Raw genomic sequence first — 25,024 nt, forward strand, 5'->3', positions numbered from 1 at the left:
TCTTCTTAACATGATGAAAAAGTAATTCTAACACTACTCCGTCGATGACCGATAATTTGAATCACTTTGTTACTTGACTATAATTGTTCTAATCATGCACAGGATTTTGAAACAATTCGCTAAAAATCATTCAGGCAAATTTAACAAGAAATTGAAGATCAAGACAGATTTTGCGGTACGCACTTGGATAATTCGTTGCACGATTCATTAGTTTTATTATATATTCATGTAAATACCTGATAATTTCTTCTCTCTTAAAGTGTATGAGGCAGAAATAAGGCACTAATTTATGCGCATACTATGTATGCGAGAACATCCATGGTCTGGTAGGTCCTCCAAGGGCCTGGACAGATTGGGAGGAGGAAGTAAGTAAAAAACTTGTTAATATTTGAACTCGTATTTTAATTAGTCGAAATTAATTATCTCCTTTTTACATAGGTCGAGGAGATGCGTGATATACTCATACCGGATGAAAAGATTATGGCGATTCAAGAACAATTGTCCGGATTTATTGTTGAGCAAGTCCTCGATCCAAAAGGCGAATTCGACTATGATGGACTATCTAATATTGACAATCGTAGCAAATATGATAATATACGCGTATATATATAATTAAGAATGAATATACCTACGTAAATATATATGTGTGTATGTATTAAATTTCTATTTATGAGTATGTATGTATGTATTATATATATAAGCACTCTAATAATATATATATATATATAATATTGGTCCTAGACATTTTCATATGTAAAGGAATTCAAATGTATAGATATGTGTATATATATATATAAGTGAATTAATTTATATATGAAAACTATCTAGTACAAATATTATATAAGTAACTATATATATATGTATATATTAGTGTAGATTATACATACTGAATTCCAATACATAAGTTTAATTGAAATGTAAAAGTATAATTGAAATAGAAAAAGAATTGAGAAAAGGAAAACAGAAAAAAGGGACCTTTTGTCCCGGTTGGTAGGGTGCGCCAGCCACGTGGCGCTGGCAGCACCTTTTGTCCCGGTTGGTGTTACCTACCGGGACAAAAGGTAGCATTTTGTCCCGGTTGCCACCCGGTTGCCAGACCCAGGACAAAAGGACCCCATCTTTTGTCCCGGCCTGGCGTTCCCGGTTGGGAAACCGGGACAACAAGGGTTTCCCAACCCGGCCAATGGTCTTCTCGATGATGGCCTTTTCTTCTGCGGCTCGCTTTCAAAGCGTTTGTGTGTTGGGGCTCCCTTTTTTCCGCAGGTGGTGGTGGTGGTGGCCGGAGCCAGCGATCCCGGCGGCGGGGTTTTCTGGAGCTTTCGGTCTGCAAAGGGCCTGGGGACCTAGTTGTAATTGTCCTTTTCTTGGGGCCTTTTGTGTAAGATGGGTGGGGCAGCTATCCTCTGTATCCCTGTACGATGTACCTGTACTTGGTCTGGTCTTTGTATGTTTTTCGTAACTTGAATACAGGTATGTTGTGATAAAAAAAACTTCTGAGCCCGCAGCCCACCGGGGGAGGGGGATGTCTATTTGACGCGCGCGCGGGTGGCCGCGATTGCATCGCACAAGGCACCCGTCGCCGCGCCACCGCTCCCCGCCTCCGCCACCGACCGCCTCCGCCTCCGACTCCAGCCGCCTCCGCTCCGCCTCCGCATCCGCTCCGCCTCCGCCTCCGGCCGCCTCCGACTCCGGCGGCCTCCGCTCCACCTCCGCCTCCGGCCGCCTCCGCTCGAGTCACCGCCTCCGTCTCCGCCTCCGCCACCACCTCCGGCCGCCTCCGCCTCCGCCTTGCGACCTCCGCCTCCGACCGCCTCCACCTCCGCCTCCGGCCGCCGGATCTCGATGGATCCCGCTGCCTCCGCCTCCTCTGCGACGCGCGCGATTCCAATCGCGCGCGCGATGAATAGACGCGCCCGGAAAAAAGTACCAACGGGAAAGGGAACTCCTATATTCCGTCCAGATACTAATCCTCCCTCTCACGAGTCACGACTGGATGTTTTATTTCTTTTTCCCTCTTCTTCCATCTACAATCTGTTTCATAATAAATGGAACGCGATCCACGCCGTTTTACGCCATCTCCGACGAGATCCATGCTTGGCTGGCCCGACGTTGGAGGCGGTTGACGAGACATGAGAGAGTACCGTTAGTCATGATGGTGGAGGATAACCAGTGCAGTGAGGAAGATTGGGCAAGTCAGTGGTGATGGCGGCGGTGGAAGGTATGGCTGTTTTTTATTATTTTTTTTAAATTTTTTTGTCGAGAGTCAGATTAACGCGGGGCGAATTCTTTGCCGAGTGCTCGATAAAAAATACTTGGCAAAAAAACTCTTTGCCGACAGAGAAAAGTCAAGTGGACTTTGTCGTGGGTGGCACTCGACAAAGTCTTTACCGAATGCATTCAAACTTGGCACTCGGCATTCTAGAGGAATCCAGTAGTGTATGCTTAATATTTAGAGCAGTTTCAGTTTGTTAATATTGCAACCGTAAATATTAAACTCGCTTGCTTCTCTTATTAAATGTATTGGTAGTGCTCTGTGCTCCTGGCTAGTTTTTTTTTATAAAAAAAATGTATGAAAGCAGTTTTCTTGAAAGACCGAAATTGGTGAAGATATAACTGTTCCAGAATTCAGATGCAGCAGAGGATAAGTAATACTAGGGCTTCTGTAGGCAGCTCCATTACACACAACTTGCACGTACTGTACAAGGGCAGTTTGCATGCTCAAAACAAAGTTTTCAAAATCTTTCCGTAGTCACAACAGCAGTTGCAGCAAGCAACATGAACCACAAAATCAATATTGTTTGCTACAGTCGGACAGATTGAAAGTCGGTTCGATCGTCCATTTCCATGCTGGACACTACTTCTCGGCGCCTCACCGGTGGATGACCAAGGCCCAGAACCCCGCGCCGGCGGTTCCGGCTGCCATGACCCAGACCAGGGCGGCGACGGCCGGCGGCATCAGCGGGGCCACCCGCGACGCGAACATCGCCGTGAGCAGCGTCGTCAGCGCCCACACCGCGGCCCTGGTCGTCCTGCCCTCTTCCTCCTCCCCGCGCTCGAACCTGCGGAGGTGGAAGAGCAGCGCGATGGCCCCGTAGGCGCCGGCGACGAACGCGACGGCGCGCGGGTCGTCCCGCGACCGGTAGATGGCGAGCGCCGAGTTGCAGGTCAGCGTCGCGAAGCCGAGCTTGGTGAGGGCGCCGTGGCGAGCAAAGTTCATGGGCGCCAGGCCACGAGCTGGGAGGCTGGGCTATAACTGGGAGCTGCGACCGAGGATGCTTCCCGTACGCGACAGAATACAACGACCTGTTTTTCCACCGCGCCATTTATAGGAGGAATCGGATTCGAGAAAGGCGGTTGATGTGCCCGATTCGCCTCGACGGGAAAAATCTCGAGAGGTCAGGAAGTCTCGAGAGCCTTGGAGGTGGTAAAAAATATCCAACAAGGGGCAACCATTTTGCGAGGCTGGCAGAGGATTGTCCGCACACGAGCTATCATGTCCGGATATGCGGATACGGATATCGGTATGCAATACGGGGATACTTTGATATGTTATTTTTTAAAAAATAAGAATAAGAATACATCAATATATATATATATAATAAAAATAAATAAAAGTTTAAGGAACTAGAATGTGAGAAAATAGAAGTTCCAGGGACTATAATGCGTCATAAACTTATATATTCATATGTTCTATAATTATTAGAAAAGAGAAGGGACAAAGAAAAAAAGAACCAATCTTATCTTACCTGTTCGTCTATTCCACGAATGGATGTCGGGCGTCTTCTTCCCCAACCTCCGGCACTCTCGCTCTCTCTTTCTCTATGTAGCGACCAACTCCGGCGGCCGCGGCTCCTCTTCCTCTCCGAAGGCCGCGGCTCATCCTCTCCCTCTCTAGTGGCCGCGCGGGCTGCGCGGGCCGTGAGAGGCTGTTGCGGGCCTGCGGCTGCGCGAGTGGGGATGAGAGGGTGGCATAGCTGAACGGATGACCTTTATATGAAGTGATTGAGTGGTGTTTGTTAGGGTTTGAAGATATCAGACAGGTATCACAGGTATCCCACGACTATCCGATTTGTTTTTATTATTTGAAAATATCTAAATAATCCGATACTTACGTGATACATATCCGGAAGTATCCGTGGAGTACGGGTATCCGATACGGTATCCGATACCAGTACGTGAGTTTTACGAAGTATCCGCGTATCATAGCACACGAGGGAAGAACATCGGGCGCCCAAAACTTGAAGGTTGAATTTGAAACCGTAGTGACCGCGAATGATCAACGGCGGGGACGGAAGGCAAGGTCCCCTCGCCTCCTTTGGGGAAGAACCGCAGTCTGGAGTTGCCCTTTGCGTGGCGCCGGTTGAGCTCGCCGACCGTCGTCATCTCTGGACTCTCATGTCCCCAGTCCCCTGCTCCGGCTTCCTCTGTTCTATTTGAATAAAGGCTTCCTCTGTTTTACACTCTGCTTCCTTCCTCCCTTCCAGTCGTCTCCATCATCACAGCTCTTCATTAGCGAGCTTGGCTTCCCCAGTGAGAGGCCCTAGATTATCAATAAAATACGAGACTGAAAGGCATAATTATAAGAAGTGCCAACAATAAAAAGAAAGTTACCGACTACATGTATTGGCCGCATTTTGTTACACCAAAATCAGGTACAAGTACACCACTGCGTCATCTAATCAACCAGCAGCTCGATCCCTAGCCGCCGCACGACGACATCGAAGCCAGCCAAGTCTTTGCTTACTACTCGTACTAGGCAACAACAAAGAAGGCCCAGAACCCGGCGCCGGCCGTCGCGGCTGCCATGACCCAGACGGCGACCCCGACCGCCGGCGGCACCAGCGGGGCCACGCGCGACGCGAACATCGCGGTGAGCAGCGTCGAGAGCGCCCACACCGCCGCCTTGGCCCTGCCCCGGCCCCGGCCGGCCGGCGGCGCGCGCTCGAGCCCGCGCAGGGAGCGCAGGAGCAGCAGCAGCGCCGCGTAGGCGGCGGCCACGAACGCGAGAGAGGCCGGGTCCCGCCGCGACCGGTAGGCCGCCAGGGCGGAGTTGCAGGTGAGGGCGCCCACGCCGAGCTTGGCGAGGAGGGAAGGCCCGGCGCCACGGCGATCCATTCGATCGAAGCACGAGCACGACGCGCTAGCTAGCTATAGGCTATAGCTAACACTGCTCTCCAATGCAAAGGTCCGGAACTGCTTGCCTTGTATATATTGCACGCAGCAACGGCTCTGGATAGCTGCAGATGGGACGACAACAGATGGCGGAGAGAGTCCGGAGCCACCAGCCGCGAACAGGGCGTGTTGGTCAAAAGCTCCAACGGTCACCTTGCACCGGCCAAGCGTTCCCCGACTCCCCGTGCATCGGCATTTGTCGGGAAAAGACTCGGTCGGTGCCGTACCGGGGCGCCGGCGAAGTGGACGACGAGGTGCATGCCGCCTCAAGAGCGTCGACGCATTCTTTTCAAAAAAAAAAAAAAGCGTAGACGCGTTCCCGTTCGCCACAGGCCCGGCCGCCTCCCGCCGGCCCGAACAAAGCGAGTGGGCTTACAACGCTCGGAGCCAGATTATTAGTATTTCTACTATAGATAGATAATGAGCAGCTGTCGTGTGGTCGGCGGAACTACACTAATCTCCAGTATTTTTTAAAAAAAACTAAGCAGGTTGGCGCGCTTTGCGCGCCTGTAGTAAAAGATTTGATCTAAAATAATAATAAAAATATATTATCGTGTGCTAGAGTTAAAGCAATATCGTGTTGATGTATTTTAACAACGTGTTGATATATTGAATGAAGTCTGAAAGTTATAGTACATAGGTATAGTAGTTTAAAGTCCGAGAGCACGCTAAATGTATGGATATATATATTTTAAAGAATTCTTTGTTTTATGTTAGTAGGTACGGTTGGTGGAGTGATTTACATTTATTATTGATTTTGGTAGGGTTAAAGATAAGATTAGTAATTTATAGTAGGTATAGTTTATGGATTGTCGTACAATTGTATTTTGCGAGTTTACGCAATGGAATTAAAATCCAGTAAGTAGTAGAGGCTAGCACATGTAAATGTAGTGTATGAAATATGTTTATTATTTTGGTGTAAATAAATAATTAAATATATTTTGTGGGTGGATTTCAATTGAATATTATGTGGGTACCATCTGAATAATATACGGGACCCACGTGGGTCCTGCATAAATAGTACATGTAGGAATTCATTTTTTGTATGGTAATAAATATAGTTGGTGGATTAGCTTGCACTAATTATTAATTTTGGTAGAAAAAAATGATAAAATTAGAAATGAATGGATGATTCAATTATATTTTGCGAGTTTACAAAGTGAAAACAAAATCCAATAAATAATAAAGCTAAATGTAGTATACAATTTTTTATTATTTGTGTGTATAAAAAATAACTAAACATTTAAACACCTGGGGCCCACATGGTTTTTTTATTATTTTCTATTATGAACAGTGCACTGGGCCACATGGATAGCAGTCGTTATTTTCTATTATGAACAGTACCCCCGGGCCCACATGAACAGTGCTTTTATTATTGATTATGGACAGTGCTACCGTCCCCCGCATGAACAGTGCCGCCGGCCCCACATGGGTCCGCGAAGCACGAGGGCGCGCCGATCCTTGTCGCGTTAGTATAGTTATTATATGGTAATAAATATAGTTAGTGGATTAGCTTGCACTAATTATTAATTTTGGTAGAAAAAAATGATAAAATTAGAAATGAATGGATGATTTAATTATATTTTGCGAGTTTACAAAGAGAAAACAAAATCCAATAAATAATAGAGCTAAATGTAGTATATAATTTTTTATTATTTTTGTGTATAAAAAATAACTAAACATTTAAACACCTTGGGCCCACATGGTTTTTTTATTATTTTCTATTATGAACAGTGCACTAGGCCACATGGACAGCAGTCGTTATTTTCTATTATGAACAGTACCCCGGGCCCACATGAACAGTGCTTTTATTATTGATTATGGACAGTGCTACCGTCCCCCGCATGAACCGTGCCGCCGGCCCCACATGGTTCGCGAAGCACGAGCGCGCGCCGATCCTTGTCGCGTTAGTATAGTTATTATTACTCAATATACTAATCCCCAAAATTTTTGTCTTTGACACAGTAGTGTAGCACCGGCGCCGAAACAGACAAGCGGCAACGGGCGATAGAGAAGTTGACGCCCCGTCGTTTAGTCGACGGTAAGTGGTTCCAGCAGCTGCTGGCGAGTGGTGACGCCTAGGCCTCGAGCATCAGTCAATAGTCAATTCTGTACGGCAAAATGTGCAGTATTTTCAGCAATGTCCTCATCCTCGCTCATACCGGCAGCAAAAAAAAAACTCGTTTTATTGTACACCGCTGATGTCACATAAAGTTACAAGCAGAGCAGGGCAGGGTAGAATATAACACACATACAGAGCTGCTAATACTAGTGGGGGCAATCACGTCCAGGAAAAAACGAAACGCCCACGGAAAATAGACGCGCCTAAATACAAGTGCAGAAAAAAAAAACTAGGACCGAATACCACTTGTATACAGAGTAGGGAGCAAAGCCAAAGCCAGTACAAGACACTATGCACAACTACATACACATCCCAGGCTCTCCGCTCCTATCAGGTAGCTAGCAGTAGCACACCTCTGAAGCTTATCCTTGGACGATGGCGGCTGAGCAGAGCAAATTAACCGGCTGCGCGTGACGGCGGCGGAACCACGGCAGACGACGATGGATCCCCCCCCCCACCCCCCCCGCTCCTGTGATCCATCCGTGCCGTCCTCTCAGCCCGGGGCCACCAGAGCGAAGAAGCCGCCGGCGGTGGTGGCGACGGCTAGGCCCCACACGGCGGCGGCCACGGCCGGCGAGGGCATCACCGCGGCCACCTTCCAGGCGAAACCCAGCGTGAGCAGCGCGGTGAGCGGCCACACGGCGCGCCTGGCCCGCTCCCTGGCGGGGGACCCCGGCGGCGCGCGCTCGTAGTCGCGGAGGCGGCGGAAGAGGAGAAGCAGGGCGGCGTACGAGCCTGAGATGAAGAGGACGGAGGCGAGGTCGCCCCCGGAGCGGTAGATGGCGAGCGCCGAGTTGACGGTGAGCAGGCTGAACCCCGCCTTCGTGGCCCAGTTCGGCGCAAAGTCCGCCATGGCAGAGCTGCTAGCTAGTGTTGCTTGTGGGGAGCAAGCGACTCTAGGGTGTGTTTAAATGAAATGATGTAAAGATGACATTTGAAGTATTAAATGAAATCTATTTGTAAATTTTTTTGTATAGATGGGTTGTAAATCGCGAGACGAATCTAATGATGCTAATTAATCTATATTTAATCAATAATTAGCGGATGGTTACTGTAGCATCACTGTTGCAAATCATGGATTAAGTAGGCTCATTAGATTCGTCTCGCGATTTACAGTCTATCCATGTAAAAAGTTTTATAAATAGACTTCATTTAGTACTTCAAATTAGCAAAATTTCGTTTCACTTTAATGCGTTTACCGTTTTTTTTAATATGTAAAGAACTAAGGGCCCTAATGTAGTGACGTTGACGGGTTTTTCGAGGTGTGGTCTCTGGCCTGACGTCTACCACTGTAGGAAGCCGTGTTTAGATAGAGCTAAAAAAATTTTACGAAAAAATCTTACTAATTTGAAATACTAAATGAATATTATTTATAAAATTTTTTGCACAGATAAATTGTAAATCGCGAAACGAATCTAATGACACTAATTAATTCATAATTAGCGAATAGTTACTGTAGCATTACTGTTGTAAATCATAGATTAAGTAGACTAATTAGATTCATCTCGCAATTTACAGTCTATTTATAAAAAAATTATAAATAAAATTTATTTAGTACTCCATATATATATCAAAATATTTAATATGATGTTTTTTTCGTTTGCAAACAGGGCCAAAAAGGGTTAACATGTGGCTGCAAATGCCTGGCCCCACCACCGCGACACGTCAACTGATGCATGTGGATGAGTTTTTTTCGCCGAAATTAAAATGCTTAGAAAAATGGACGGTTGGATGTTTTGTATTTAATAAATATTTTATAAACTTCTCTAGTGTGGGGACTAATTATTAGAGGATTGAAAGGAACTATATAGATAGTTAACAAATGCAAGATAAGACAAGAAAAAGGATAAATCTAGCCAGCCAAATCAATTTACTAGTGATTCAGATCTGTCAGGCAAACTTTTTTATTTTGTAAAAACCAAAACCACAAAAGTTTCTTGAGATAATTCAAACCTGTAGACGAAAGACATATTATAATTGTTCTGTCTCTTTTAGACTTTTCCCAACAGTAGATGGGTACTCGACGGTAGCGACGCATTTGTGCATAGAGATGATGTCATTATCGCGGCCGTCCGGGGGACTTAGGCCCTGTTTGGGATGGCTTTTTTAAAACTCGCTTATAAGCTGAGCAAATTTATCTGATAAGTTGTGATCTGGAGAATCTGCTGTCTAGAATAAGTAAGGTGTTTGGCTGTCCTGATTATTGCTAGTAGATTATCTATCCTGTATATAAAATGACTGCTATACCCCTAAGGCTGATAATACCACTTTTTGTTTGTAACACTGATGTAAAGCCAAATTTCTGCATCTTTTTGAAGTTTGAGATAGAAATCTAGTACTATTACAATAATAAATCAACCAATCAAAGCCCAAGCAAGAACATCACGGTGCAAATGCATAAATTTTTCCACACTTTCTACAGCACAAGGCTAGAGCCTGCTCCTGGTGAGGTGGGCGGTGCTTGACGAGGGACAGCCTGGCTTCTGCAGCAGGGAGGATGACAAGGCCAGCAGCGCCTCCCGGCGTGCCCAGCAGGGAGGATGAGAAGACCGGCACGGTTCCCTACGGGCGCAGTAGGTAGGTGAAGGCGGGCGGCAGCCGCCGGCGGGTGCTGCAGGGAGAGGTCGAGGGCGGGCGAGCGCAGGAGGAGCCGGAGCGGGCGAGCGCAGGAGTGCGGGCACTGCAGGGAGGAGTCTGAGGGCCGGCGCCAGGGAAGAGGAGAGGGGCGGCGGCCGGCGGCAGGGATGAAGGAGCCGGCCGGTGCCCCCGATCCAGATCTCGGGTGTGGGAGGCGGAGGACGGGAGGAGGGACCGAGTGGGGAAAAGCCTCGCGTTTCTAAAAAAGCGAGCTAGCAGCCGCGTTTCAATAAATAGTGTTGGGCTCGATTTTTTGGCATTGGCGTTCCAAATAAGCCAGTTGGTAATCAAAGCGTTTGGCGGGATTATTTTGTTTTTTCGCTCATAATCTGAGCATAAGCGATTTCAAACAGGGCCTTAAGAGTCTTGACCCGCCGTCACTGCAATCTGCACCTCCCATCTCGCCTGTGGTGGGGGATCGCCGCGCGATCCTCCTCGGCTCCCACCTAAAACGAAGCCGGGTGATATGCAAAAGGCGCTCGGGCATTTTATCCCTTCTGCAAAGAGTGCAATTCTAATTTTTTTCTATAAATTAATGGTGGCATGAAAAATACTCACATGCCCTTATTTATTTATCACATGCGTTAGTTTTTGCACGCAAAATAAATCTAACCAATTAATAAGATAGTTAGTTAAGATCTAACATCCAGAATTACACTCTTTGTGAAATTTTATTCAAACATAAAATTACATTTTTCATAGAACAACGAGAGTAGAGATGTAAACGGATCGAATACGAACGGATATTACTGGTATCATATTTATTTTCATATTTAGATTTGATATAAAGTATTATTAAAGTTCAATTGTGGAGTAAACAGTCTGGGTTCGAATTCCATCACACACTTTTGCCGGCAGTAGTATTGTTCTCTCATATTAAATCAGCACCAGCCACCAACCGCAGCCAGTATAATAGGTGAGTGATTGTCAACTACATGATCAACATTTTAATGGATGGTCAAATTTTTAACATCAGTTATTTGGATGGGATAAATAACTCTTCTATCTTTTTCAAAAAAGTAACTCTTCTGTCCAATGAGTTATTTATTATCTAGTACTATCGTGGTAGCTTACACATGTCGAACAGAGGTTCTAGCTGTACCGGGAGTATCTACAGTTTTTATTTTTGAATTTTTTTGATTTTTTATACTATAGCACTTTCGTTGTTATTTAATAATTAATGTTCAATTATGAACTAATTAGGTTTAAAAGATTCGTCTCATCGTTTACAGTTAAACTGTATGAGTTATTTTTTAACTGTATTTAATGTTCTATTTATATGTCCGAAAATTTGATGAAACGAGTATTGTATTTTTTTTTGAAAACTAAACAACAGAACACCGCACGCAGTTGTTTTTTTTAATGAAAATTCGGCGCGCGCTCGTAGCCGCGGGGGCGGCGGAAGAGGAGCAGCAGCAGGAGGTAGGAGGCGGGCACCAAGAGCACGGAGGTCAGGTCGCCCCTGGTAGACAATTGCAACAAGGATGAGTCTCCGCTGACTTAAATCACCGGGACTCGGGCCACTCACGTGTGGGCTTCACGTGAGCGTGCCCGCAATCGTTGTTGCACCATTGACGTGAACGTCTCGCGTTCCGATGCTGAACCGGGCATTATAAATACCTCCGGGCCCTCCCTCTTCCCAGAATCCCAGAGCTTTTTAGCTTTTTCTTTAATTTCCAGCAACCGCTCCCGGTCTGCCGTCATGTCCACAGCTCAGCTCCACCATGACGCTGAAAACACCGCCGCCGCCGACGCCGCTACAGCTATCGACATGAACACGAGAGACCTCATCGAGGCCGCAATAGATCCCAGGGCGTCGCCGACGAAGCTCACGGGTGCGCTCTTGGCGGTGGGGCTGCTGACTCTAGCCATGGATCTCGCCGCCGCGCTTTACAAGCCGCCCCGGGGGCAGATCTTCGAGCGCTGCAGGCTCGCGTACTACCTCATCATCGCCGGCATTTTCGCGGCAGGCGCGGCCGAGGTGGCGATCGCGTTCTGGCTGTCCTACTATGCGCAAGAAGGCCGTCGTCGTATTGCTACTGCCCTCGTGAGGGCCCTGCTCTGCGCCTCGCTCCTGCCTCTTGTTCTAGTGGTTGCACTCGGTGGGTTTTCCGTTCTGATCAGGAGCTAGCTCTTTTTTCGCTGCCTAGTAGCGAACTGCAGGGTTGATTGCTGTTGATACTTTTATATTTCTTTATAATTTGTGTATCAATTTCCACTTTATGTATGTATCTGTTTGTTGGTGGATGATTTTAATCTATACATATCATGATTCAAAAGGACATACAAGTTGCATGTACAAATTTTTTTCTGTTAATATATGAGTGTTCTATCTCTAATAAATGTATGGAATCGAGCTTGTTCAGTACTATTTCTCCAGCTTCTATACATCAAACTTGCAAAAAATTCATTCTTGTACATCATGGTATATGTAACTTTATATATTGTTTTTTGATTATTGTACAAAAATCTTTTATCACCCGTAGCCAATGCACGGACATTCAACTAGTTGTTGAATAATAACGAAATGTGCTACAACACAAAAACTTAAATTTTTTCGCAAACTAGCCAAGCATCCAAGCTCCTGCTGCTGCGCGCTGCCCAAGCCGCCCGTGGCGCACGTGTCAAGCAGGCTCTGAGCGCCGCGGCGCACGTCGATGGCGGACCCGTGGCCGTGGTGGCCAGGTGGGTGAGCGCATCGCGGGGACCAGACCCAGGGTTCAACTTTTCGGTCGAATTTCGCCGAAATTTCGGTGTTTTTTTTCGTTTTCGCTAGTTACCGGGAAGAGAAATTTCGGTATTTTTCGCCATTTTTCGTTTTCAAATTAAAAATTCAAAAATATTTATAAAAAAATCGAAAAAATATGATAAAAAACTAGGTGTTCTTCTGAGCAAATAGGACTAGAACACACTCAAATCTAAGATCATTTGCTAGGCTAAAATTGCATTTTAGTTGAAAAACAAGGTTATTTGTAGTCCAATGAGGTAGAATTTATACCTTTTTAGTATCCGACACAGCTTGGCATTTCTCCAGACCCCTCCTCGCTCTATACAAATTACATTTTAGGAATTCTCTATACAAATTGAATAAAAAAAAATTCAAACACTGTCACATGAATTGATAACCAATTCAAATCATGTTTGTCCTGGATTTAAAACAACTTTCAATTGGATCAACCAATATCCCTGAAATTTAATAGGCATATCCGCAATAACAAGAATAATAAAAGTCTAGTTGAGACCTAAGAGAGAAAATGGAAGTTGTCACATGAAATGACAAGGCTTTTAATTGGTAGTTTTTGAAATAATTAAATAACTTTCAAACCATTGCTTAAATGAAAAAGTTCCTGAAACAAAAGTTGTAGATCTCGAAAAACTGAACAAAGTTGGTATTCAAAAGTTTTTCATTTGACCTCTGAAACAGTATGAAAATCACAACGGATATTATTTTCCGGTCGAAATCACCGAAATTTCGGTCGGAATTCACCGAAATTTTGTTTTTTGAATTTTAATTCTCTTTCTGTTCGGAGTTAGCGAAATTCGGCGAAATTTCGGTCGAAATTTCATTTCCGGGAGTTGTCGGGATTCGATAAAAAAACAAAAAGGTAAACCCTGACCAGACCAGACAAGGCGCGCGCTCGCGGCCCTCGTCCGCCCGCTGCCATCCTCGCAGCAGGGCCCGCGGCCCAGCCGCCTCTCCGCAGCCGACGAAGAGCTGTCGCCTCGCCCCTGTCTGGCGCCGTGGCTGACGCCGAGCCATCACCTCGCCCCTGTCCAGCTAGCCCACAGCGCTCCGTTGTGGCCGGAGCCTCCGCGCCTGCGAACCGAAACGACGACGGCCAGCGCAGCAACACGGGTGGGCGGCCGGCCGCCGGCAGAGGGCCACAGCCGCAGCATCCGCACTCCGCAGACTGAAGCGGCGGCCGGCCCATCGGGATAGCGGGCCGCAGGGGTGCCGACGCGCACCGGAGCACCGGCAGGAGGCCGCTGCACATCGAAGCTGGAGGGAGCACGCGTGGCGAGGCAATTTTTTTATAAACGAGCAATGTGGAGTATTCTTTTCTGGTTGTGAAAAATAAATTGTCAACCGTGCGGTGTGATCATGTGCTTGGTCTTTGATTGCAGGTACACAGGCGTCGAGTGTCGACGGAGAGCTGCTGTGGAGGTGCTGTGGCCGATGGACCGTGCGGTGGACGGCGGTGAAGGGCAGCCGGGATCGGAGCTCGGGCCGGGCGGCAGCTGTGGCGTCCACTCCTGGATCGAGGGAGCAAGCGCCGATGGATGGCGGGTTTCTTGGTTTGCGCCACAAAACCAAGCTGGCGGACAGCGGTTGAGGATGCCAAGTCGTGGAGGTACGGGCGTCGGTCTCGGGACTGGCGGAGGAACAGGTGTCGACAGCGTCAAGGGCCTCGCGGCGGGCGAGGAGATGACGGGCGTCGGGCGGCTTCTAGGGCTGTCAGAAGACCGAGGCGGGAACGGCGTCTAGGGCCACGGCGTGGAGGCGGGAATCTTCCCGCGTGTGGAGTTTTGGCGGTTTTCTTAAAACCGGCCACCTACCCGGGTTTTCCGGACCCTCCAAAACCGCAGACCGGATCTTCATCCCCACGGCGGCATCGTGGAGAAGACTTCGACTCGAAGAAAGAACCTTGGCCGTCGGATGAGTCCTTGTATCTTTTTCTGGTTTTGCCCCTACGTGCCTTCTAGTGTCTAGTTAAGTCTAGGGGTAGTTTAGTCTTTTAGTTCCAGAGGTCGTGGGCTTAAATATCCCCTCACCCACTCTCTCCCTCTCTCTCTCCCTTGCCAGGCGCCCAGAACAGGTTATGCCCTCCTCTCTCCCGTCGCCTCTCTCTCTGTTCTTCTCTTTTCTTCTCTAGGGGTAGAATTCGAGGTATAGATTTTTGACACTTTGTACTGAGATTGATTGTGAAAGGAGGCCCTCTCCTCCTTGTACCCTCGGGGCTTTTGAATTTGAATCAATTTCGTACTTTGTGCGCCTTCCGTGAGTTGAAATTCGATTTTCTTTGTCGATTCTTGAGCACGAGATGACGGATTGTTTCTTGATGATCACGTGACTCTTTGAAGTGGTTCTAATCCATTTAGCCTAGTGCTAAAACCCGCGGAATCACGAGTCCCTTCAATTCGAAGTTTTTGGGTTCTAGAGAAAACCCCGTTCTTGCTCGGGAATTCCTCGATTCCTCCCAAACCATGAAGTGATTCGTTGATTTCTTCCTTGGACATGTTCACAACTCTTTTGTGATCATGCCTACAAAATTTGGTGAGGTTTGGACTTGATTTGATCCTCTAATCATCAAGGTTTCTGAAGGTCACGGGCTGAAAAATCATTTCTGGGCACGTACAGATTTTTTCCTATCACCGGTTAAACCAGCGCTTGTGATATGTTGCGTAGGATCAACCGGTGAGTTGGTTTTTCGGCTGTTAGGGTTTTGGTGTTTGGTTCGTTGCACCGGCGTATAGAAGTCTCTTAGCATCGGTTCAACCGATGTTCAGTGTGATCCGTTTTGCAGTCTCTCTGGACAATTGCACCAGTGTTTTGGATTTGATTTCGTCGGTTTAACCGGTGCTTGGAAAATCGGTTTTGTGACGTCTCTGGATAACTGCACTGACGTTGGTTTCGATTTTGTCGGATCATCCGGTGTAGTAACACCGGTTGAACCGACGCTATTCAAACCTATACGTCGGATCAACCGGTGCTTGTTTTTCACGTGCTGCCGGCTCTGTATCATCGGTTAAACCGACGTAGTCAAGCTTATATACGTCGGTTCAACCGGTGATATATACCGTGCTGATTCTTACTCGGTTTTCTGTGTTTGCTTCCGTGATTATTTTTGTTTGTTCCTAGGGTTGTTTTGTGTTGGTGTAGTTTCTCTATAACTACTCTACACTTCACCTAGGACTTTAGGGTTGGGTGCATAATTTGGATCTTAAACCGAGCTTTTGATTGCGATAATTTTTTATCGGCTCCCATTCACCCCCATCTAGTCGCCTTTTCAGTCCCTCAATAAAAAAATCATGATGTGTACCATATTACGCCATTATGTTTGACGCTGGTGACATGAAAAAAAGCAAGGCAAAAGTCTAATTTATTTTCCTTTGAGTATAACCAAAGTCTGAATAACTCCCTAAATTATAACACGTTTCAATTTATTCTCTAAACTATGCCATTTAGATCATTTCACCATATAATAAAAATTACCCATGTTGAATTTTGATTTCAAATTTTGCAGCGTAGTAGTTGACTGTAATCGATCTAGCTAAATACACGTGCTCATATTTTTCTTGAGTTTTTTTTAATCCTGTAGCATTGATGTACACTTAGTTCATCCTTTCCGCGTACAGCTAGTGGCGACAGCACTGGCTGTGGCTGGACGGGCCCTGCAGAGGGTTCCGATCCTTTGTCTCGTCCAAGCAGTATTGACTCGGGGTTCACCAGCTTCCCAAGGAACTCGCAACGGACAGGTACTGCCGCAAAAGACAAATAAATGCCTAAGAATAACGATCACACGATCACGATCACACTGCAAAAACACCCAACCCAACTGATCCTCATCCGGCCGTCTGCTTGTTGCCTGCAGACTTGCCGCCCCTTTTCTCTCCCAGTCCCGGCAATTATTACAGACAAGTCTGTGATGAATGATTTTTTTTTTGCGAAAGGGGATATATTAATAAAGTAGCACAGTACATCCCTGGATATTTGCAAAAAAACACCCTGGAACAACTGAAATTTAAAGCTGAAGACCCCCTAGATAGAGGCACGCCTCTGCTCCACTGGCCGCCGGCGAGGATCACCGGAACAGAAGTCGATCCACCTTCCCCTTCCCTGAGCAAGCCCAAACCTTGGATATGCAGCAAGAACCAACGCCTGGAACCGCCTCCAGCACGCATCGTAGTCTCTGAACGAGCATCGGCCACCCACTCACGGAGGGAAGAAGAGGAAGAAGGGTCTGCAGGCACCGCCGTTGCCGCCGATGATAGGAACCCCAGTCCAACGCCACCACACGAGGCAACAGCGTAGACAAAGAGCACATCCCCAGGTATGCGAGAGGAATCCACCCTTCCGCAAGGAAGATGGAAGACAGACCTAGTACCGTCGCCGACGAGGTTGGAAAGTAAGAAGATGAAGCCGCCCACCACGCCAAGGATGAGGCCAGATCCACCATCTTCCCGTCGGCCATGGGAGAACCAGCTCAGGTAAACCGAGCCCCCTGCCAATCCCACCCGGACCAGCAGAAGCAAAAGATGCTGCCATGAAGCAGTTGTCGCCGCTGCACGAGAACGCCAACGCATGCTTCACCGGCCAACCAAGCTACGTAGCACTAACTGTGGCGGAACCGCCCAATTTATCCCGGCTTAAGAGCGTCCGATCATCATTTAAAGTGGTAATTCAATCAACGCTCTTAAAACGGAATAAATCCGATAGTCCGTCGGGCTTCACCCGAACTTTCCACCATACAATCGTTCCATAAACACGCATACGGGATCACTTAGCATACAGCTTCAGATATTACACACAGGCATTTATTGTAGAACATAAAACTAGGAAAGTGTTATTACAATATAAGAGCGAACTTAATGCATACCAACTCTACAGAGTTTTTAAGGAGTACACCTACAGTCCTAGGGATTATTGCCATAAGTTTATATATTACAACGAGTTTATAAAACATTCAGAGATGTATGGACTCAACATACTCTCCGATTCTTGGTGCTTTACTCCTGATGCTCCTCCGACGGCGCTGCTAAAAACATTTAAGCACAAACACTGAGTACAAAAAGGTACTCAACAAGACTGACCCGACTACACAAGTATAAATATATATAGGATCAAGGAGCATGCAAGGTTGTATTTGGTGGACTGGCTCATTGTTCAAACATTTGGACTCCAAAACAGCAACTTCCTAAACCGAGACTCATATATAGACACTAGACCCAAGAATAAATCTAATTCATAGCCATCATGATAACTCTATGTTCACAAGCAACTTCTTGTATACTGGTCACATCGTAATTGGATACGATGTTTAAGTGAGATCAAACAGCATTCATATCCGAGAATTGCGGCGATTCGAATCAATTTACATCCTGCAGGAGATAACTGGGCACACGTCACGCACAGTTTCCGGTAAATTGTACATGGCAATCTTTCACGAGGAGGATACTAAACCCTGAACCAAGCATACCCAGACCCGGGTTCACACCCCCGTGAAGGATCCCTCGTCGGGCTTGATCACGACACGGGTTTCAGGCTACGACCCCGCCAACTTCCCACGCCAGGTGTGGTAACACTCAGTTCAAGTATTTAGGTCGACCAAGCTACCGGGCTTACTGGTTCCATATGTCAGCATATGACCAGTTTGTTCAACGTCTGATCAAGGTTAAATATACCATAGTTCCTTATTTCTTTCTTTGAAAGTGAGGACAGACCAGAACTCCTCTTCTGCTCTATACTCAACGATCATCATACTTGCCAACCATTGTCTGGTTTTATCAGGTGAACCTTCAAGTAATATCTGGACCTTTGGTTGCTTTTAGCGTGGATTCCTTTTAGACATTTTGGTTTGATCTATCTAGTTGAGAAGGTGGCAAAGATGTCCTTAAATCAAGGATGTTGAACATGCATCAATTGGGTTTCAAACAACTCCTAGACTTAAGCAATTCAAATGCAGTACATAAGTAATAACATAAGTTAATTAAAATTAGTGGGCATAGATGTTCCGGTGCTTGCCTTGATCAGCCTCGGGAGGTGGGACTTCGGCTTGGAGCTCGGGCTCGTGCTCGATCACGATCACCTCTTCTCCTCCTGCGGGTCTCTCGGGTGGCAGCTCGATGTATTCGACGCTGACGTCCGCGACTTCCGATTCTAGTCGCAATGAGATGCAATGTTAGTGCATGAATGCAAAGTATTTGGAAAAATTGAATTACATCTTTATACCCCCACTATAAAATTGTAATCCAACACCTAAACACACTTAAAAACCCTAACCACACTTTAATCCTAATTTTTAAAAGAAATAAGGGTTTAAAGTTTTATTTAAATCCTTTAAGAATAAAAAATAAACAAATCTAAACCCTCATTTAAAATCTAAAGTTTTTATATTTATATTACATAAAGAATGGTAAAAGAAATCTAACAAAATTTGTTTCACAATTTTTGGATGAATATAAAATTTTTAGCACAAGAAACCAAATTAATCTAAACTATTTTCACAAAACCCCCTTTCTTTTCTTTCTTTCTTTTTTTTTCCTTCTCCTCTCTCCTTCTTTTGCCCCTCACGGAAGCAGCCTCCTCGGCTTCGCTGCTTTTGCCGCCCAGCACAGGCGCACGCACGGCCGGGCAGCAGCTCCGGTGGCTCGCCGGCGGTCGGCCCCGGGCCCGCGGCCTTCGTCCCCTTCTCCTTGCGCCACCTGTGTCCCCAAAACCCGACATCCCAGCACCCCCGGCGAGGAACGCCATGGGGGGGCGGCGGCCTGCCATGGCCAACGCCGGCCGGCCAAGGCGGCACCTCCCCGCGCCGGGAGGGGGCTCGAGGAGCACCACCACCATCCCACGAACCCATTCCAGCCCTCAATCGGTCCTCGGGAAGGCCGGAGCATAGAGCTCCGCGGCACCTCCCGGCGACCACGCCGGCCACGGCAGCGCACGCGTGTTCCGGCCGCCCTGGCCACGAAAATAACACAGCGAGCAGCACGCACACCCTCTACGACACATAACCAACATCCTAGATTGCCCAAACAAGACCCAAAACCTTGGGAACCTAGAGCTCACCGGTGACCTAGCTTCAATGCTCGTTGGTGGCCAGAGGAAGAAGACGATGGCGAGCTAGCGGCTGTGGTCGATGGCAGGGCTAGAAACTCTTCGAATCGGTCGAGATAGGGCTGCTGGTGATGTGTGTGCGAGGAATCGAACCAAGATCGCGCGAGGGCGACGAAATCGGCGAGAAACAGAGAGCTTGGTTCGGGGAAGAAAAAGATGGCGGAAGGAAGAGCAATTGGATGAGCTTGGAGAGTTCTTATTCCAATTGTTATATTATGATCCAAATTTTGATGGGAGATTGTTGGAATTTGTACTTGGCCCATTAAGGCTCATGTGGTGCAAACTTTTAATCTCACATTGCTAGTAGAAGTTGAGGAGACCACGTGACTCTCCTATATATCTAACCCATAGGCTTCACCGGAGAATATCAATCCTATTATTCCTCTTGTAAGCCGCCGCTAGGCATTGTACACAAACACCCGATATAGTGAAGTTTTTGCTGGCTGGCGCACGTAGTTTTTACCCTTCGCATTGGAGGGGTTTTCCACGTTAAATCCTCGTATCTTTCTACAATTTGATCTTTCTATTTTTCATCGTTTTGTTCGCCGTCGCTTCTAACACCAATTCCCGTCGCCTCTGGGTCCTCCACGTTGCACTTGCTTGCATGCTGTTGGCGCCGCTGTTGATCGACGCGTGGGTGCCTGGAAGTCTCCTGCGAATTTACCCAGCGACGCTTGGGATGAGATAAGGATGACGATTACTGTAGGGCCTGAATCTCTGAATCGACTTCTTTTCAGTGTAAATCCATGATATTTGGGCCTCTGTTTCTCCAAATTTCACTACTAAACTTTGAAATCGTCCAAAATAAAAGTTGTAGCCCTACCATTTGGCTACACTTTTTCTTTCAGGCATCTCCTCTAATTTTGTCTTGAATATAATCAAAAACGGCTCTGAACATGGCTGGTTCACACAAATTCTCAGGAATTCAGCAAACTCATTCCATTTACCCGCTTTTGCATTCAAATTTAAATAATTTTTTCCATTTTATATATAAAAAAATAGTACCACTTTAAAGCCTGGACATCCAAGTCTCCATTTTTGGTACATTTTGTACAAAGTTGTTACACAAAGTGCCATTTTATTCACCTCTAATCTCAGCCGTTTACCACTATTTTCAGACGTAGCAAAATCATCGGTCTTTGCTGAATTTCTCGTTTTCTTGGAACCTTGGAGCTTTCAACTCATACATTGCACCACCTTTTTCATATTGACCAAATGTTGACTTAGTCAACAAAGTTGCAAATTAGGCTCACTTAGAATTTGATCCCACTCATTAACAAGGTGAGTTGTTACACTAACCTACCCCTAATACTAGTAGCAGTATGTACGCCGGCCCCTGATCCACCCGATTCCCCACCCCGCACAGCCACTAGAGAGGCTGCCGGCGAGGGGAATCGAGCGGATCGGCGGCGGAAGCGAAGCGCCCCTGTTTCGCCTTCTCTGGAACTGTGATGAATGATTCAAGTGTATTTTGCACAAGTTTAAGTAAATCTTCCCATCCTGGCAAAATCAAATGTGACATCCTGAAAAATCAACCAAACTAAATCATGCGATAAAAATAATTATTTGCGAAACTTTTCATCGTTGAGCTCAAAACCCTCCTAAACTCCAAACCCTTTTCCCCGGAAACTCTCTCTGTTCCCAGTGTCCGATTTCCAACCCCCCGACCACTTCACTGTGGCTTCGCCCGTGTGCGCACGCGACATTGCGCGTGGCTGACAGTCGCCGTGATCGCGGTGCGAATCTCTCCATCTCGCTCTTCTTTTTCTCTCTCTCCCCTCCTTTTCTTTTTCTTTTTCTTTTTCCCATTTTCCTTTTTCTTTTCTTCTTTCTTTCCCTCTCTCCTCCCTCCTCTCTCTCCCTTCTCCCCTATCGCGCACGCCCGAGCGCCGCTCCCCGGCCCGGCCCCTCCTCTACCGCGCACCACCAGGCGCTGCTCGGCCGCCTGCCCGCATGCCATCGCTCCTTGCTCCCGCACGCGTCGCGCACCCCTGCCCAGCTAGCGCACCGCCGCTGCCCGCGCCGCGCGAACCGCCACGACGCCGCACGCGCGTGCACGCCCGGACTCGCCACGCCACGACACCGGCTGCTGCGCGCCCGCCGTGCCCACGTGCGCACGACCGCAGTCACCGCCGTGCCGCTCGCTGCCAACGCGCGCGCCCCCTGGCCGCGCACTCGCCGCGCTAGGCACCGCCGGGCTGTGCTGCGCGCGCACGAGCACGCGCGTGCTCCACATGCACGGACCGCCCGCCGCGCCGCTCGCCGGCTGCCCCGACCCCGCACGCCTCTGCTACCGGCCCGCCCACGCACGCCAGGTCGCTGTTCCACGTGCACCCGCCGCGCTGCGCGTCGCCTAGCAACAGCGCCGCCGCTGCCACCTCCCTGTGGTCGCCCTCGCCGCCGGCCATGCGCGTGCGTGCACTGCTCGCCCCGCCTCGCCGCTCGCGCCAAGCATAGCGCCCGGCCTCCCCCTCCACGTGCCACAGTGAGCGGCCTCGACGCCCTCGCTGCCGCACGCCTCTCCGCGACAAGCCAACGCGGCCAACCACCATTAATTCCGCCCGCACCGTTCGCCGGCCGACCTCCCAGTCACGGCCTCCCCCACCGACCTATATTGCCTATAAAAGGGCACCCAGTGCAGCTCACCCTACCCACAACCCCGCCCGCCGGCCTTAGCTTCCCCTTCCTAGCCGCAGCGCCGCCGCCGTAGTGTCCTCCACCCGCCGCCGCCCGCTCCCGTGACCGAAGCACCTCGCTTCTTCCACACCCGGGCCAAGGGCCAAGGTAGGACCCTCTTGGCCCCCTCTCACTTTCCCTCTTTACCCTGGCCGCCACCAAGCTTCGCTGCGGCGCCACCGCGTCTGCCGCCGCTCGCCACCGCCTGCCCCCGCGGCCAGGCCGCCACGGACCACCCCGGCCAGAGCCACGGCCGGGGATCAGACCCTCGCACCTTCCTGCCCCTTTTTCCCCACTCCAGAGCCACCCCCGAGCCCCAAGCCGCCGGCCCAGGGTGCGAGGGGAGGAAGAAGACATGGTAAATAAGCCCATAGCCCCCTCCCCTTCCCTCTATTTGTTAAAGAGCCCCTCCACCTTTTAACCATTTTGCAAAACAAACCCTTCCTTCTATTATATTTCAAATAAACCCTTCTACCTTATAGGACTAATTCTAACTAAGCCCCTACCTTTTCCAAGAATAACCCAAACCTTTCCAAAAATTACAACCAAGTCCTTTCTATTCCAAAAACAATTTGCAAATGAGCCCTTGGACTCCTAATTAACCCTTTGACCTATCATTTCATGCGCCAAAACATCCCCGATCGACCCAAAACTTCCCCGATCGGCCCAAAACTTTACCACGCCATTTCTAATATAGTTTTGGCTGTGTCATTAAGAAAAACAACCAAAAATGTTACTTCTATTTCCATATCTTAATTATTTCTGAATCGAGCTCAATGATAAAGCTTTTAATTCTTTTTCTTGATTGTGTGTTTGTTTGTGTGCGACGTAGACCACTGTGTGAACGAAGGAGAGCCCGTCGACGAGCAGTTCTGCGAGCAGGTGAACGAGGACTAATTCCGCGACCCCGAGCATGAAGGACAGGACCTCTCCGAAGGCTTTGAAGACGGCAAGTTCAATCCCACCCTTTGATGCATGTTTTTGTCCTAGTCTTTATAAACACAACCTATTGGCCTGTTTTACAATGTTGCATATATTTTGCTTGCATGAAAACACGATTCTATAGTCACCCCTTGATTTGTGATAACCATTCCTTGACCACCTAGATTAATGTCTGGTTTTGCTTGGACGTTAATCAATATTAGGACGCTTAGGACCTTATACATAACACAACTTATTTTATAAAGAAAATGTGTGCGTGTGTGGGAAAGGATAAAAGTGGAATTTTGAAAAATGAGTTTAGACGGGATGGATGGCATTTCTGCGTGATTTGCCATTTGGTGAGCTCGTGCATGTGTGGCAGGTCAAGGAAGGGAGATATCCATCTTGTCACAACTAAGGACCGAGTTGGTGTGTCATCTCACCTAACTCTATTATCGTGCAAACCACTCGACCGTTGAATGGGCAACGGCTTATCATAAACCCCACTAGTTGGTTTGATAGCCATCAGAAGAGCTGAGAGCAACGGGTGATCAAGTAGAAGGGAATAGCTCTGTGTGACTTTTACCCTGGTTAAAACCTCTGTGATAGGTCAATGACCCTTGATGGATCCTGTGATGGCTAGTCAGGTCTAGCTAAGGTTAGTAATGGCTATGTCGGGATCTACACCGACACTACGGTGTTCGAGTTGTGGTATCCATTTGTGGGTAAAGTTGCACACCTCTGCAGAGTTGAAAACTATTCGAATAGCTGTGCTCACGGTACTGGGCGAGTTACGGTGTGGTCACATAACTAGTATTTCTTCTGAAAAAAGATGGGTTAGCGTAAGTTGTTTTGGAAATGTGTTCGGCAGTTGTGCCATGTGCTACGGCGGACGGGGAGTCCGGTAGCAGATTAAAACTTGGATCCTGTGTGGATCATCACTACGTATTACTCGGTACAAGAAAACTGGTTTTGAAAATGTTTTCTTTCAACTAAACCCCTGCATAAAATCTAGCTTTCTGCAAAATAAACCGTAATATTATCCATGATTTACCATGTGCATTATATTCTGTTGTTACCCCCTCCGTGGGTGTGGTTGGACTTGCTGAGTACGTTTGTACTCATCTCATTCTTACTTTTTGCAGAGGAAGATCCAGACTTTGTTCCAGACGACGCTGAGTAGGGTTACCGTCCTGTACCCAACCTTACCTGTGGTGTCGGCCCTGTTCGAGATGCTTTCGCTGACGCAGCACTCTGAGCCCTAGCTAGATCCCATGTGGGTCGTGCTCTGGTGTATTACCGTAGCCTGGTTACTTCTTATTATCGTCTATCTCGAGTGTCCACCTCCTCGGAGGTTTGTACGGTGATGAACCATCTGATGTAATAAAGTGTTATCAGCCTCCTGAGACTGATAATGTATCACTTTGAATCTTCTCGTACGAGGGGACGCTTCGTCAAACTATCGAGGAATCCGTTTCTTTTCGGAAAAAAAGAAGCGATTCATTTCTGACATGTCGAGCACTCGTACTGCTCGTCCTCTCCGCGACTTGTTACTGCACACAACTTGAACAGCATATATAGAGTAATATTATGATTCAACTGATGCATCTTACAAGTTCAGGAAAATTTTTCCTTTATCTAAAAAAGGAAAAATTTCCAAGGAA

General features: G+C 47.7%; 3 protein-coding genes and 1 long non-coding RNA gene across 4 annotated transcripts; all 4 read right to left on the minus strand.

Moving 5' to 3' along the window:
• Positions 1-2,602: 2,602 nt before the first annotated feature.
• On the minus strand, positions 2,603-3,476 carry LOC120704994. The gene has a single exon (XM_039989544.1). The coding sequence runs from the start codon at positions 3,215-3,217 to the stop codon at positions 2,870-2,872; it is 348 nt and encodes a 115-aa protein (XP_039845478.1). The 5' UTR covers positions 3,218-3,476; the 3' UTR covers positions 2,603-2,869.
• A 1,104-nt stretch (positions 3,477-4,580) lies between these two features.
• LOC120704995 lies at positions 4,581-5,229 on the minus strand. Its single transcript, XM_039989546.1, has one exon. It carries the CDS (start codon positions 5,113-5,115, stop codon positions 4,753-4,755), a length of 363 nt encoding a protein of 120 aa, XP_039845480.1. The 5' UTR covers positions 5,116-5,229; the 3' UTR covers positions 4,581-4,752.
• A 2,525-nt stretch (positions 5,230-7,754) lies between these two features.
• On the minus strand, positions 7,755-8,570 carry LOC120702598. Its single transcript, XM_039986460.1, has 2 exons — positions 8,526-8,570; positions 7,755-8,190 (listed from the first exon to the last, which is right to left on the minus strand). Exon 2 carries the CDS (start codon positions 8,145-8,147, stop codon positions 7,788-7,790), a length of 360 nt encoding a protein of 119 aa, XP_039842394.1. The 5' UTR covers positions 8,148-8,190; positions 8,526-8,570; the 3' UTR covers positions 7,755-7,787.
• An 8,881-nt stretch (positions 8,571-17,451) lies between these two features.
• LOC120704996 lies at positions 17,452-19,957 on the minus strand. Its single transcript, XR_005687747.1, has 2 exons — positions 19,716-19,957; positions 17,452-18,809 (listed from the first exon to the last, which is right to left on the minus strand). It is a non-coding gene; the product is annotated as an uncharacterized LOC120704996 (long non-coding RNA).
• Positions 19,958-25,024: the final 5,067 nt, after the last annotated feature.

Source organism: Panicum virgatum, chromosome 4K (assembly GCF_016808335.1).
Source record: "Panicum virgatum strain AP13 chromosome 4K, P.virgatum_v5, whole genome shotgun sequence".
NCBI classification, from domain to species: domain Eukaryota; kingdom Viridiplantae; phylum Streptophyta; class Magnoliopsida; order Poales; family Poaceae; genus Panicum; species Panicum virgatum.